Genomic DNA, 17238 nt, shown 5'->3' on the forward strand with positions numbered 1-17238 from the left:
CATCCAAAAGTCAAACAATTAAAAGATATTCAGCTTCAGTTTTCATCAGAAAGAGAAAAATTATACCACAATAAAATATCACTTCACAATCATTAACAGGGCCAAAGTGAAAAAGACTGATGACGTCAAATGATGGTCATATGTGAAACAACTGGAAATTCCATGCACTGACACTGGGAGGATAAACTGGCAAAACTCTGTGGCAGAATCTACTAAAATGATGATAAAAATTCCCTGTGACTCAGCATTCCACTCCTAGGTATATATCTGATAGAAATACGTGTATATTTTAGCCTCCAATTAAAATAAATAAATTTAAATAAAAAAAGAAATATGTGTATATGTTTATACATTTCCAAATGTGTATCTGAAAGGAAGAGATATTATATATAACCTACAGTATATAACATATAATATATAATATTGTATGTAATACACCATGGGGGCTTCTCTGGTGGATCAGCAGTAAAGAATCTGCCTGCAATGCAGGAAACCACCTACCAAGCAGGAGATCTTCCTTGGGATAGGAAGATCCCTGGAGAAGGCAATGGCAATCCACTCCAGTGTTTTTACCTGGGAAATCCCATGGACAGAGGAACCTGGTGAACTACAGCCCATGGGATTGTGAGAGTCCGACATGACTTAGTGACTATACTACCACCACGATACATTATATATAGTTTTGCCAAAGAAAATTTCATATATACATACACACAGAACGTATATTCTAATAGTTTAGCACTGTTTTAAATAAGCAAAATTGGAAACTATTCAAATGCCTTTCTACGGTTTAATTAAAAATAAATTGTAGTGTATTCACACAACATATATTAATATATCAAAGAGAATCTATGCTCTGCAGCTTCATGTATAAACAGCTTATGCACTTTTGATTTGTGTCCATTTGTTTATGTATGATTAGGTTCAAAATATTGAAATGTGTATATTACCATATGTGAAGTAGATGATCAGTCCAAGTTTGATGCATGAAACAGGGCACTCAAAGCAGGTGCACTGGGATGACCAAGAAGGATGGAATGGAGAGGGAGGTGGGGGGGTTTAGGATGTGGGGGACACATGTATACCCTTGGCTGATTCATGCCAATGTATGGCAAAAACCACTACAATATTGTAATTAGCCTACAATTAAAATAATTTAATTAAAAAAGCAAACTTTATTAAATATTTAAATCAGTAGCTCTCAACTGTGATTTGAAAATATCTGTAGAAATTGTTGATTGTCTCTGGTACTTGTGTCTGTGTCTGGTGGTCATGGATGCTGCTAAACATCTCCGAATGCACCAGATAGCTCCCCATAAGCCATGTCTTGCTCACAATGTCCATAGTGCTGAGGTTGAGAAAACTTGATCTGGATCTAAAAGTAAGCAAAGATGTGTAAGACCACAATAATAGAAACTGCAAAACATTTTTGAGAGATATATAAAAGTTGCTGAAGAAATGATGGATTATAAATTGCTCAGGGCTTGGTGTTCGCTGGTGGCTCAGACGGTAAAGAATCTACCTGCAATGCAGGAGACCCAGGTTTGATTCCTGGGTCAGGATGATCCCCCAGAGATAGGAATGGCAACCCACTCCAGTATTCTTGCCTGGAGAATCCTATGGATAGAGGAGCCTGGAGGGTCCATCGTGTCACAAAGAGTTGGACACGACTGAGTGACTAACACTTTTACTTTCACAGCTTGAAAGACAAGATTTTAAAAATTGTTTCTCCTCAAGGGCTCCCCATATGGCTCAGTGTTAAAGAATCTGCCTGCCAATGCAGGAGACACCAGAGATGTCTCCATCCCTGGGGTTTGATCCCTGGGTGGGGAAGATCTCATGGAGGAGGAAATGGCAACCCACTCCAGTATTCTTGCCTGGAAAATCCAATGGACAGAGGAGCCTGATGGGCTACAGTCCATGCAAAGAGTTGGGCACAGTTGAGCCACTGAGCACACACATTCTTCTCAAATTGTTAATAGAGTCAATGCAGTTCTAAATATAACTGCACTAAATAAATTGTTAATAGATTCAATGCAGTTCTAAATATAACTGCACTAAATAAATCTCAGCACTTTATTCTATAGACATGTGGACCCTATAGTGTATATTCAAGTGGAGAGAGATTCCAAAATGGCCAAGATAATCCAGAGAAGTTAAAATTAATAGATTCACAATACCAGATATCAAAAGTCACCATGCGGACTTCCCTGGGGGTTGAGTGGGTTAAGACCTTGGACTTGCATTGCAGGGGACCAGAGTTTGAACCCTGGTTGGGGAACTAAGATCCCACATGTGATTTAGCATAGCCAAAAATAAATAAATAAGTACATTAAAATATTTTTAAAAAGTCACTATGAAGGTTTCCTCTAGATTCTCAAGTTTTATTTATGTATTATCTTAGTTAGTGCTTTTGAGTTTTCCCCCTTTATTTAAATCTTTACTTCATCTGGGATTAGTTTTATTTTAGATATGGTATAAAGATGCCATTATTTTATAATAATTAAGAATTATAGCAGTAATTATCTCATTAATTGAAGTGGTATTTAGAAAATTGGTTTAAGTTCCCAATTGTTTTGTTTTCTATAATATAGTATGATTATGAAGCTCTTTAACTTTATAACATATGATCAAAGAGAATGAGATGCAAAATTTGTATTTTAAAATGCAATCAATTTAGTTCAGAGCATTATTTTTCATGGTTGGCTTGTTTGCTTATTTTCTTTAAAATGTCTTTACCTAAACAAATGAAGTAATGACTACCACACATATCTAAAAACAGCTGTAAAACAGTTTGGGAATTTAGACAACTAAATTTAAATCACCTTAAAATATGCTGAAAGAAAGAGTGAGATATGAGATGGAGCACAGAAATAAGAGATGATAATTGTCGGTTCTGGGCAATTTTAAGTTGAAAATAAACCATTGTGAGTTTATCTGCATCATTGATGAGGGAATAGGGTAACAGTCCTTCTTTCCCCTTGGGTAAAACTGCTAGCTCCAGAAAGACATGAACTCTTCTCAGGAGTGTTCAAATAACAAACATACAAGGAGATACACGTGTGATTTTTAAAAACTTTTAATTAGATTCTTTTTGTTGTTTTTCTGATCATTCAGGAAACCCAAGGGTAATCCAATTCCTTGTGAAAGTAAATCAAATTAAGCTCCTGCCTGTCTAGCTATGTTAGTTTCCATTCTTTGCCCTTCAACTAGTTGGGTCCTATAACAGAAATGAACCGCTCTTTCTCCACAGGCAATCACAGGTATGCCAGCTCCTTGAGTATTAACTTGCAAACAAGTACCTTGATGTAGCATGTAGAAAGTTAAATATTTTGGCAGGCTTGAGGGTAAACACAAATGAGTTTTACATTGTAATGAATCACATAGTGCAGGTGAGTTCTTACAAACGTAGCTTTCTCTCATTTCCACTTGCTTTCCTTCTTAAGCTTCCATTCAGAGATAAGATATTGTTAGATTTCCTTCTCAATGTGGCTATCAAGTCCTATCTGCCTGTCTTTTACTCTGTCTCTGTTTCTAATTTATTCTTTCTCTCTGTATGTATGTATGTATATATACAAATTTCACACACACACACACACACACATATATATACACACAACATATGCATATCTGTATATACAGTTAGTAATAAGGACCTATGATTAGTTACTAAGTTGCTATGGCATAAAAGACAAGTCAAACACTGATAACTTCATTGATACTTCTGCCTTAGGTCTCAGGCTACCTTGCAATTCACCTGATGAAAATTTTCATACTTTAATCTAAACGTGATTTTTCCTTATGATGGGACCCCATTGGTGCAGTAGAAATTTTTGAGATACATTTGTTCTGTGTTTTGAATTTTGATACCCACATAGGTTGTTAGGGTAAGTGTCTCTGTTATTTACTCTTTCATTTGAAATACAGCTTTAATGTAGCTTAAGGCACATTGTGTGGAGATAGGATCTGTTGTGTATGGGTTTTGCTAAGAGCAGAGAACCTCATTTCTCTCATGTTGATGAGTCTTCACTTGAAATATACTATCAGTCTTGACCTTGACAATATTTTGGATTAAATTAAAACCATCATTTCTGCCTTACTTTCCATAGTACACAATTCCAATGTTTCTTGATGTTATGCTAACATAGGTCCTTTTCTCTTACAATGGTTCTGTATTTCTTGTCACAAGTAGTAGGTTTTATGTAAGAATCTGATACTTGATGGAATTGTCTTCCCTTATGAGGGCATCACCTGGATTTATGAATATGAGGAGTAGAAGGTGGGGGGCAGGAATATCATCTCTAACAAAGCCAATACTATAAAATACTTATATATTTAAGATAGCAATATGTGTCAATATACTAGAAGCCAGTCCCTACCCAGTGGATTGCAGTTGGGAGAACGTGTGAAGTTTATGTTCTTAGAGCCTCACGAAAGACTATTTAAAATAAGACAAGCATGTGGCCAGCAGTGTTATGAGGGTTGCTGTTTCCTAGATCATATGGGAGGCAGTAGGGAGACGGCAATGGCACCCCACTCCAGTACTCTTGCCTGGAGAATCCCATGGATGGAGGAGCCTGGTAGGCTGCAGTCCATGGGGTCGCTAAGAGTCGGACACGACTGAATGACTTCACTTTCACTTTTCACTTTCATGCATTGGAGAAGGAAATGGCAACCCATTCCAGTGTTCTTGCCTGGAGAATCCCAGGGACAGTGGCGCCTGTTGGGCTGCTGTCTATGGGGTCGCACAGAGTCGGACATGACTGATGCAACTTAGCAGCAGCAGCAGCAGCAGCAGCAGCAGCAGCAGGGATTCTATATGCAGTTTAGACTCTTAACCTGCTCTGAGACTATTTCCTATAAAAGCAGATAGTGGTGTTAGTGAGACATGAGTACCAATAACAGTGGTGAAATCTTCCTCAAAGTTGTAGCTGTGAAATTGAGAAGTCGCTATAGCACAATGAGAATTTACTTTTCCTCTCTACTCACCTCTCTGTCTGTTTCTCTCTCCATATATCTATATCTATACATTAAAAAAATAAGGCAGCAGCTTCATATAGTATGCTATCATTTATTGAGTACCTACTAACATAGGCACTTTACTAAATACCTTGTATTTATTATCTTATTTTGTACTGACATCTTCACTGAGACAGGTGATCCTGAGCTTCAGGTGAGATTAGAGAACAAACTGAAACTTTGGTTTCAACATTGTGAAGCCTGGAGCAGAGGACCAAGCTGACATGACCTATGGAGAATACCAAATAGAAAACTTGCATTGTTTTATGGTGCTACGTTAGTGATATTTATGATACACCAAGAGAAATTTACAATGAATTTCTACCAATTTTTTTGCATGTATCTGTGTATGACTCTATGTCATTGAGAGTGAGATAGAAGATGAAAATGTTCTCTCTCCTTTTACAAAGGAGACTTATGATAAGCAAAGTGGAATATAACTCTAGAATTATGTATGATGTATGATGCAGATTTCATATAAAGAATGAGTTGTCAATTCTCGACTAAATGCTGGGTGCTCTTGATATTCCCATAGAGAGAGAGAGAGAGAAACCAAAAGCCTGGAGAAATGACGAACATGAGCCTAGTGACAACGTTCATTCTCACGGGCCTTCCCCATGCACCAGAGCTGGACACATTCCTCTTTGGAATCTTCCTGGTGATCTATGTCCTCACCGTGGTGGGGAACTTCCTCATCCTGCTGGTGATTATAGTGAATCCCCACTTGCACACCCCCATGTACTACTTCCTAACCAACCTGTCCTTCATTGACATGTGGTACTCCACGGTCACTGTGCCCAAAATGCTGATGACCCTGGTGTCCCCAGAAGGCAGTCCTATCTCTTTTCATAGCTGTGTGGCCCAGTTTTACTCCTTTGACTTCGTGGGCAGCACCGAGTGCTTCCTGTACACCGTCATGTCCTATGACCGATTCCTGGCCATCAGTTACCCACTCAGGTACGCCAGCATGATGAGTGGGAGGACTTGTGCCATCCTGGCCACAACCACGTGGCTCAGTGGCTCTCTGCACTCTGCTGCCCAGACCACACCGACATTCCGTTTGCCCTTCTGTGGACCCAACCAGATCCAGCATTATATCTGTGATGCACCATCTGTCCTCAAACTGGCCTGTGCAGGCACATCCACCGTGGAGATGGTGATCTTTGTCAACATTGGGGTGGTGGCCTTGGGCTGTTTTCTCCTGATAGTGCTGTCCTACGTATCCATCGTCCATTCCATCCTGAAGATCCACACCTCAGAGGGGAGATGGAGAGCCTTCCAGACCCGTGCCTCCCACTGCATTGTGGTCCTTTGTTTCTATGTTCCCCTTGTTTTCATTTACCTGAGACCAGGCTCCAAGGAGGTTGTGGACAGGATTGTGGCTGTTTTCTACACTGTGATGACGCCCCTTCTGAACCCTGTGGTCTACACCCTGAGGAACAAGGACGTGAAGAAAGCTCTGCTCAAGCTTAAAGACAAAGTAATGTATTCACAGAGCAAATGGTCTCTGCAATGTAGACTTGTTCATTAAAAAATATAGTATTAAATAGTATCATATAGCATAGAAATATAGTATAGTATAATATAGTAATGTAATTTTTTCAATGTGAAATGTACTTTGTCAATAGTTCTCAATATTAAACTATAAACAAAATACTTGGAAATATTTGTTTCACAGATTTTTAAAAGGAATTTAAAAATTGCAATTTTTAAATTTACTGTGAACGTGCCATTCACTCATTTATCTGCAACATGTTTCTTTTTTACTTTTCCCCTAGTTTTGTTGACTTGTAATTGATTATGACATCATTTTTACCTTTTTAAGAAGGAAATATTTAGCCTGGATCTTGGATGCAGAGGAATGAATTATTTATATATACTTACATTGACAATATACTTTTTTGTTTATGTCTTATGCAACGAATTGGGGATATAGAATTTTGGGGACACAGTTCAAGGATAGCACGAATTATCGGAGGTGACTTCCTCATGGGTGCAGTTGTGTACCTGTCTCCTCAATTCTTTTTGTGGCTGTGTGTGTCTGTATATATATGTGTGAGTTGTACGTGAAGGTCCCAAAGTAACTAGTCCTCTTCCCAGCACATTTGACCCTGGTCAGTGCTCCCACATTGAGAGTCCCACACTTCTGAGCAGTTTGCTGTCTCTCTAGGTATGTCTGCCAGGACAACCTGTGGCTCTGACAGGCTCGTTTTAGAGACTGGGAACCATCACCACCTTCAAAGAGCCCTGGAGTTTCTCAGGTTTGGTTAGTGTGATCCGGAGGAAGCTACCGTCAGACATCTCCAGTCTCCATCACATAATCTGACCTTGATTTCCTGTTTTAATGGACCAGGTGCCCATATTCAGCACAATCATTCTATGCTGGGTCATTACTATGGATGTTGGTGATGGTCATGTTGCTCAGAGAGCTCCTACTCTCAATATTTTAGAGTCTTGGAAATTCAGATTAATCAAACCTCAACCTTCTCTAGGACAAGGACACCTTACATTGCAGGGAGCCAAGGGTGATTCCTACTTAGAAAGCAGAAAAATTAAAGTGCAATTAAGTCACTTGGTAGCATGGAATTTCAACATATTTCTTTTACAAGTTAGAAAAATGAGGCCTGGTAAAGAAAAAATAGCCTAAAAAACTCAATGAATAGCTACACAGCCCATACAAGTGGACTTCCATGTGTAATGCATGAAGTGCTATAACTGCATGCAGACAAAAGCATGTATTGGCTCAAATAAGTTTAGAAATAATTTTATGCTCTGTATCTCTGTTTCTCATCTGTGAAAGATCTTGTCTCACAATACTTTCAGGAGGATTAAATGAGTTAGTAGAAGTAAAAGTGCTTTGAGTGATACTGATTCACAATAAATTCTTAAAGTTTTAAAATTCAAACGTGGGACTACCAGCCAGATAGCATGATTTTCAGAATCATTTCTGAGTTATTTCAATGATTCCTTAGCCACTAACATAATATTTGAAAAATGCATGAATATAACTTTCCTTAAATCACTGATAATAAATTACTGTCATGATTAACACCATTACTGATTACAATGTAATTTTTCTAATTATTTTGATAAATTTGACATTTCCATATTTACTAGTTTTCACATAATTCAACCATAATAAAATCCATGAAACACTAATGTTATATGGTCTTAAATTATTCCAGAACAATTGAGAGACAAAAGCATAAACATTTTTGAGCTTGGGATATACTGGACATTTTATAAGTTAACCATTATAGATCAGATCAGATCAGTCATTCAGTCGTGTCCGACTCTTTTCGACCCCATGAATCGCAGCATGCTAGACTGCCGGGGACTAGCCCCGGCTGATCCAGGGTATTCGAAGCGGGGACGGCGTCAGCGACCTATTTATTTAAATATTTTATCAAAGATATAAAGAGTAATAGAATGAGGATAGCTCAGTAGGAAAATTCAGTGGAGAAAAGAGGCTGAGTAGCTTGGTTTATGCAGGAGACCAATAAAACTTCAAGACAAGAAGTTTGTACCACTTACATAGGCCGCAGGCATCCTTCCATTCTCCCGAAGGAGAGGAGACACTGAGGCCTCCCCGGTGGGCTCTTAGAAGCCCAGGCATAATTAGTAAGCATGGCGGGTTCCGCGCTCCAGATGGAGACTCAGCCAGAATTTGGGAGAGAGAGCGACATGGGGAGACCAAGTTTCTGTGAACAAGGCCCGCACTTTATTTTCCAAAGTAGTTTTTATACCTTAAGTTGTGCATAGAGGATAATGGGGGAAGGGGTGGAGTCATGCAAGGACAGCAGTTCCTGGTCCTAATCGAAGCCAGGCTTTCAAACTTATCATATGCAAAAGTTCAGGTGAATTACATCATCTTCTGGCCAGGAGGCCTGTTAACATTTTAAGAAACTTATCTTTCTCTAAATGTGATTATTCCAAAGTCAGGCACCAGCCTCCAAAAGAGCATTGGACAAAGCTGCATTCCTATAGGGCAAAGGTGAGGTGGGCTCAATCAAGAAAAGAATTAACTCAAGGGTCCAAGGTTACAAACATTGAGGCTACTACTTACATTTCTATACACCTATTATATCAATCAATACACTGCCAAGGACACAGTAGGTAAGGAGTATGGAGACTTAGCAGCAAACATTGGCCCAATAAGTGAAAAACCCTTCACCAATACAATTTCTAATCAATCTTTTAACTACTCAAAAGAATCTGTGTTTAGACAGTTTAGAACATCTCATGCCTCTCACAGTTGGGAGGCTCTGAACAATCACATGTGGCCGGAAAAACCTATTCAGGCAGGCTAGAGGATTTCCAAAGGAGTTTGTAGGTTGAAACACTGTCACATCCGGGAATTATTAACTGGAGCTGTAAGCTAACTCTTTTTCAGAGAGGTAGTGGGGGACAGCCCCCCGTAAAGTCAGAGGTGTAGGTGAAAGCACAAAGCAGAAAGTAGGCAGACTCTGGTTTTGGGTGTAAATGCTCGAGAATTTCCAGGGAGACTCCTGAGGTTTGATCCCGCCTTTGCGTATGCCAAGCCTCCTTCCTCATGACCTTTGCCATGGGCGGAGCTCGCTCTCCGCACTAGACCTCCCTGTCCATCACCATCTCCCGGAGTTCACTCAGACTCACGTCCATTGAGTCAGTGATGCCATCCAGCCATCTCATCCTCTGTCGTCCCCTTCTCCTCCTGCCCATAATCCCTCCCAGCATCAGAGTCTTTTCCAATGAGTCAACTCTTCGCATCAGGTGGCCAAAGTACTGGAGTTTCAGCTTTAGCATCATTCCTTCCAAAGAAATCCCAGGGCTGATCTCCTTCAGAATGGACTGGTTGGATCTCCTTGCAGTCCAAGGGACTCTCAAGAGTCTTCTCCAACACCACAGTTCAAAAGCATCAATTCTTCAGCACTCAGCCTTCTTCACAGTCCAACTCTCACATCCATACATGACCACAGGAAAAACCATAGCCTTGACTAGACGAACCTTTGTTGGCAAAGTAATGTTTCTGTTTTTGAATATGCTATCTAGGTTGGTCATAACTTTCCTTCCAAGGAGTAAGCATCTTTTAATTTCATGGCTGCAGTCACCATCTGCAGTGATTTTGGAGCCCAGAAAAATAAAGTCTGACGCTGTTTTCACTGTTTCCCCATCTATTTGCCATGAAGTGATGGGACCGGATGCCATGATCTTTGTTTTCTGAATGTTGAGCTTTAAGCCAACTTTTTCACTCTCCACTTTCACTTTCATCAAGAGGCTTTTGAGTTCCTCTTCACTTTCTGCCATAAGGGTGGTGTCATCTGCATATCTGAGGTTATTGATATTTCTCCTGGCAATCTTGATTCCAGCTTGTGTTTCTTCCAGTCCAGCGTTTCTCATGATGTACTCTGCATAGAAGTTAAATAAACAGGGTGACAATATACAGCCTTGACGTACTCCTTTTCCTATTTGGAACCAGTCTGTTGTTCCATGTCCAGTTCTAACTGTTGCTTCCTGACCTGCATACAAATTTCTCAAGAGGCAGATCAGGTGGTCTGGTATTCCCATCTCTTTCAGAATTTTCCACAGTTTATTGTGATCCACACAGTCAAAGGCTTTGGCACAGTCAATAAAGTAGAAATAGATGCTTTTCTTGAACTCTCTTGCTTTTTCCATGATCCAGCAGATGTTGGCAATTTGATCTCTGGTTCCTCTGCCTTTTCTAAAACCAGCTTGAGCATCAGGAAGTTCACGGTTCACATACTGCTGAAGCCTGGCTTGGAGAATTTTGAGCATTACTTTACTAGCATGTGAGATGAGTGCAATTGTGCGGTAGTTTGAGCATTCTTTGACATTGCCTTTCTTTGGGATTGGAATGAAAACTGACCTTTTCCAGCCCTGTGGCCACTGCTGAGTTTTCCAAATTTGCTGGCATATTGAGTGCAGCATTATAATAACCTTATAAAATAGGTACTGTTGATACATAAGAAGTCAAAACTGAACATTAGGTTGGCTACTCAGATTCGCACAGTTAGTGAGGAATTTGGTCAAGGCTTAACCCCAGATATCTGACACCAAAGCCCATTGTGTTAAATTCTACCCTGCATTGCTACCACTAAATATCAGGAAACTTTTAACTGTTTGGGGGAGCAGGACAATATCATTGGACGTCAATAACCACTGAAATAAAAAAGCGCAGAGTTTTGTACAGTTATGTGTAGTTTACATATCAAATGTAGGTTTTGGAACAACTCTCCCTCATATACTGTGAAAAGAACCTTAGTTACTCTACCTCTGCCTGACTTAGATTCTAAATGCTTCATCACACTGCTTACTTACATGCTCCACATTAAGTTGTGGACTCCTGAAGGAGAAATACTGTCTTATCCTGTATAGTAATCCACCTTCATAAATCTTGGTCTGTTTTCTTTATGATGTTCTCCCTGTTACAGGCACTTTCCACTTCCCAGGATGTTCATACTTTCTGAGGGACCCAAGTTCTTATGCACACTCATAATATTAGATATCACTCCTAAACAGGGGCCTTCTCTTTCTCACCATGCTATTCCTGATTTCCTTTTTCAAATCCTTGTTTGTCAGGTATTTCCATTAGGAGATAAAACTATTGCATCAAATTTCCTATGTCTAAATTTTTTCCCCCTCTTTTTCCTCGTTTGGCTTGTAGGTGCTATGATTGAAGCAGTATAAATTACCCTAAAACTCAGAGGGTCTGCCTATAATCATTCCTTGTACATTTCTAATTTATACAATTGAAAAAGGGATAAGAGAAGAGATAAATAGAGATGATAGAGGTGGGATGGAATGAAAGATCTCAGAAAACAAAGAGTAATGGATAATTGGAATACTTCAGCAATCCCTTTTATTATCAAATATTAATTGGAGCTACTTTATTGTATAAACACTTTACCATCTCATTATTAATAATAAAAAGGAATCAAATAATTCAGAGTGATGTTTGCTTTCCACTTAAGAAATGATGAAAGCTGAGCAAAACTTTCAACACATTATGCTTGTATTTTGATGTATTCTCTTGAGTCCCTCCTTGAAATAACCGCTGTGGAGCACTGAATTTGTCCTCTGAGACTCATTAGTATCATGTCATTCCCCTGTTAACCTGAAATTTTAAAATATTGTTTGTAGTAGCGTGATATGTATGATTGATGGCTTGAAGTTATATTTTCTGTGTTAATTAGTACTTGAAAAGGATCTTAAATTATAGAAGTAAATAGTTACATTATAAAAAGTAAATAGGTAACGGGTCTTCCCTTGTGGCTCAGCAGTAAAGAATCTGCCTGCCAATGTGGGAGAAACGAGTTTGATCTCTTTGTCAGGAAGATTCTATGGAGAAGGAAATAGCAACCCACTCCAATATTCCTGCCTGGAGAATCCCCTGGACCTAGAGGAGGTTGGCAGGCTATAGTCCATAGGGTTGAAAAAAGTCAGACATGACAAAAGTGACTGAGCCCACGTGCACACACACACACACACGCACACACACACACACACACACACACACACACACACACACATCTGTATTTAAGGCACAGGAAATCCAGAATGTCAAGACAGCATGTGTGCTCCAAAAACTCTGGTACTGTGTACCACCAAAAGTGAAACCCATAAGTAAGCAAGTGAGGTTCAGATTGTCATAAAGTGTATACGTGGTGCCATAGTAAACTGCATGGCATCTAACTGAAGTTAGATAGCTGAGTGAGTCACAGTCTGAAAATAAAATTACATAGAAGATAAAATATTACCCCAAACATATAACTCATAATTATAAGAGGTAGCATATGAATAATACAAAATCTCTTTCAGCTTATGTGTTTTGGCATCTGACCCAAATTCACAGAGCTTCTACTTTTCAGGCCAAATCATAATGTATTCTGAGTCTTTTAGTTCTAAGAAGAAAATCTGGACACAGGAGGCTAAATTCAAAACATTTCAGATCTCCTTCTTGCTCTGATAATCTCAATGCCCAGACCATGCATTCATATTGCCCAGGACCTGCCTCATCCAACCACAAGAAGCCAGGAGGCGCATTCCTGCCGTGTCCCTGTGGTGGGCACGTGGAGACATTAGGTGGACTGCGTTAAGGTGTTAACTTGTTTACAGTGTGATCCTCTTTTTCTCACTGTGGGCAAAATGAAGACAAAAATATCTCTCTTCTTCCTTGGTAAAATGTGGGGCATGTTTTCTGCATTCAAGGTTATCATCAGCAAAATATTTTCAAGGAACATTGTTCTCATATTTTGGATACCCATCCTATCAAAAGTGACCAGGGGTCATGCTTATTAGTTTGAAAGAAACATTTATGGAACCCAAAAGACACTAGATGAATATCATATGTTAATTACTGTAAAATGCTCTTTGAATTTCTTTCTTTTTTTTCCCTTTTTTTAAATTAATTTTTTTTTTTTTTACTTTACAATATTGTATTGGTTTTGCCATACATCAACATGCATCCGCCATGGGTGTACACGTGTTTCCCATCCTGAACCACCCTCCCACATTCTTCCCCATACCATCCCTCTGGGTCATCCTGGTGCACCATCCCCAAGCTTCCTGTATCCTGCATCGAACCTGGACTGGCGATTCATTTCTTATATGATATTATACATGTATCAATGCCATTCTCCCAAATCATCCCCCCCCCCATCCCTCTCCCACAGAGTCCAAAAGATTGTTCTATACATCTGTGTCTCTTTTGCTGTCTCGAAAACAGGGTTGTCATTACCATCTTTCTAAATTCCGTATATATGTGTTAGTATACTGTATTGGGGAGAAGGCAATGGCAACCCACTTCAGTACTCTTGCCTGGAAAATCCCGTGGATGGAGGGGCCTGGTAGGCTGCAGTCCTTGGGGTCGCTAGGAGTCGGATACGACTGAGCGACTTCACTTTCATTTTTCACTTTCATGCATTGGAGAAGGAAATGGCAAACCACTCCAGTGTTCCTGCCTGGAGAATCCCAGGGACGGGGGAGCCTGGTGGGCTGCCGTCTATAGGGTCGCACAGAGTCGGATACAACTGAAGTGACTTAGCAGCAGCAGCAGCAGCATACCGTATTGGTGTTTTTCTTTCTGGCTTACTTCACTCTATATAGTAGGCTCCAGTTTCATCCACCTCATTAGAACTGATTCAAATGTATTCTTTTTAATGGCTGAGTAATACTCCATTGTGTATATGTACCACAGCTTTCTTATACATTCATCTGCTGATGGACACCTAGGTTGCTTCCATGTCCTGGCTATTATAAACAGTGCTTCTATGAACATTGGGGTACACGAGTCTCTTTCAAATCTGATTTCCTCAGTGTGTATGCCCAGCAGTGGGATTGCTGGGTCGTATGGCAGTTCTATTTCCAGTTTTTTAAGGAATCTACACACTGTTCTCCATAGTGGCTGTACTCGTTTGCATTCCCACCAACAGTGCAAGAGGGTTCCCTTTTCTCCACATCCTCTCTAGCATTTATTGCTTGTAGACTTTGGGATCGCAGCCATTCTGACTGGCGTGAAATGGTACCTCATTGTGGTTTTGATTTGCATTTCTCTGATAATGAGTGATGTCAAACATCTTTTCATGTGTTTGTTAGCCATCTGTATGTCTTCTGTGGAGAAATGTCTATTTAGTTCTTTGGCCCATTTTTTGATTGGGTTGTTTATTTTTCTGGAATTGAGCTGCAGGAGTTGCTTGTATATTTTTGAGATTAGTTGTTTGTCAGTTGCTTCATTTGCTATTATTTTCTCTCATTCTGAAGGCTGTCTTTTCACCTTGCTTATAGTTTCCTTTGTTGTGCAGAAGCTTTTAAGTTTAATTAGATCCCATTTGTTTATTTTTGCTTTTATTTCCAATATTCTTGGAGGTGGGTCATAGAGGATCCTGTTGTGATGTATGTCAGAGAGTGTTTTGCCTATGTTCTGCTCTAGGAATTTTATAGTTTCTGGTCTTATGTTTAGATCTTTAATCCATTTTGAGTTTACTTTTGTATGGAAATACAAAAAACCTCAAATAGCCAAACCAATCTTGAGAAAGAAGAATGGAACTGGAGGAATCAACCTGCCTGACTTCACACTCTACTACAAAGCCGAAGTCATCAAGACAGTATGGTACTGGCACAAAGACAAATATAGATCAATGGAACAAAATAGAAAGCCCAGAGATAAACCCATGCACCAATGGGCACCTTATTTTTGACAAAGGAGGCAAAGATATACAATGGAGAAAAGACAATCTCTTTAACAAATGGTGCTGGGAAAACTGGTCAACCACTTGTAAAAGAATGAAACTAGAACACTTTCTAACACCATACACAAAAATAAACTCAAAATGGATTAAAGATCTTTCTTTCTTTTTAAATTGGAGTGTAATTGCTTTACAATGTTGTGATAGTTTCTGATGTATAACACAGTGGATCAGCTATGCCTGCCTGCCTGCTAAATTGTTTAAGCTATGTCTGACTCTTTGCGACCCTATGGGCTGTAGCCTGCTGAGCTCCTCTGTTCATGGGATTCTCCAGGCAAGAATGCTGGAGTGGGTTGCCATGTCCTCCTCCAGGGGGTCTTCCTGACCCAGGGATCAAACCAGTGTTTCTTATATCTCTGCATTGGCAGGCAGGTTCTTTACCAATAGTGCCACCTGGGAAGCTTGAATCAGCTATACGTTTACTTATATTTCCTTCCTCTTGGACCTCTATCCCCCACATTTCCATCCTACCTCTCTAGGTCATCATAAAGCACCAAGCTGAGCTCCCTCTGCTATACAGTAGCTTCCCACTAGCTATCTATTTTATGCGTGGTTGTTGTTCAGTCACTAAGCTGTGTCTGACTCTTAGCGACCCCATGGACTGCATCACACCAGGCTTCCCTGCCCTTCACTCTCTCTTGCAGTTTGCTCAAATTCATGTCCATTGAGTTGGTGATGTCATGTAACCATCTCATCCTCTGTCATCCCTTCTCTTCATGCCCTCAGTCTTTCCCAGCATCATGGTCTTTTCCAATGAGTCGGCTCTTCACATCAAGTGGCCAAAGTGTTGGAGCTTCAGCTTCAGCGTCAGTCCTTCCAATGAATATTTAGGGCTGATTTCCTTTAGGATTGATGAGTTTGATGTCCTTGCTGTCCAAAGGACTCTTGAGAGTCTTCTCCAGCACCATAGTTCAAAAGCATCAATTCTTTGACAGTCAGCCTTCTTTATGGTCCAACTCTCACATCTGTACATGATTACTGGAAAAACCATAGCTTTGACTATATGCTTTTTAATACCCTGTCTAGGATTGTCATAGGTTTTCTTCCAAGGAGCAAGCATCTTTTAATTTGGTGGCTGTAGTCACCATCTACAGGGATTTTGGAGACCAAGAAATAAAATCTGTCACTGTTTCCACTCTTTTCCAAGAAGTGTTTGCCATGAAGCGATGGGACTGAATGACATGATCTTAGTTTTCTGAAAGTTGTGTTTTAAGCCAACTTTTTCACTTTCCTGTTTCACCCCCATCAGGAGACTCTAGTTCCTTTTTGCCATTAGAGTGGTGTCTGCTGCTGCCACTGCTAAGTCGCTTCAGTCGTGTCCGACTCTATGTGACCCCATAGACTGGACTATGCAGCCCACCAGGCTCCCCGTCCCTGGGATTCTCCAGGCAAGAACACTGAAGTGGGTTGCCATTTCCTTCTCCAATACTGAAAGTGAAAAGTGAAAGTAAAGTCACTCAGTTGTGTCCAACTCTTAGCAACCCCATGGACTGCAGTGCACCAGCCTCCTCCGTCCATGAGATTTTCCAGGCAAGAGTACTGGAGTGGTGTCAGTCATGTGCATATCTGAGGTTGTTGATATTTCTCCTGGCAATCTTGATTCCAGCTTGTGATTCATACGGCCCAGCATTTCACACAATGTACTCTACATATAAGTTAAATAAGCAGAGTGAGACAATATACAATCTTGTCCTACCCCTTTCCCAATTTTGAATGAGTCTGTTGTTCCATGTCTGGTTCTAACTGCTGCTTCTTGACCTGCATACAGGCTGTATGTACTACACATGGTGGTATGTATATGTACTACACATGGTGGTATGTATATGTTAATCTCGCAATCTGTCCCACCCTCCCCACTGTGTCCACAAGTCTGTTTCATACATCTGCATCTCTATTCCTGCCTTGCAAATGGATTCCTCTGTACCATTTTTCTAGATTCCACATATATGAGTTAATATACAATAGTTGTTTCTCT

At 40.1% G+C, this 17238-nt stretch overlaps 1 protein-coding gene across 1 annotated transcript; it reads left to right on the forward strand.

Moving 5' to 3' along the window:
* Positions 1-5587: 5587 nt before the first annotated feature.
* On the forward strand, positions 5588-6550 carry LOC133240949 (olfactory receptor 10G9-like). Its single transcript, XM_061405929.1, has one exon. The coding sequence runs from the start codon at positions 5588-5590 to the stop codon at positions 6548-6550; it is 963 nt and encodes a 320-aa protein (XP_061261913.1).
* The last annotated feature ends 10688 nt before the right edge of the window (positions 6551-17238 follow it).

The sequence above is a fragment of the Bos javanicus genome, chromosome 29 (genome assembly GCF_032452875.1).
Source record: "Bos javanicus breed banteng chromosome 29, ARS-OSU_banteng_1.0, whole genome shotgun sequence".
Classification (NCBI taxonomy): domain Eukaryota; kingdom Metazoa; phylum Chordata; class Mammalia; order Artiodactyla; family Bovidae; genus Bos; species Bos javanicus.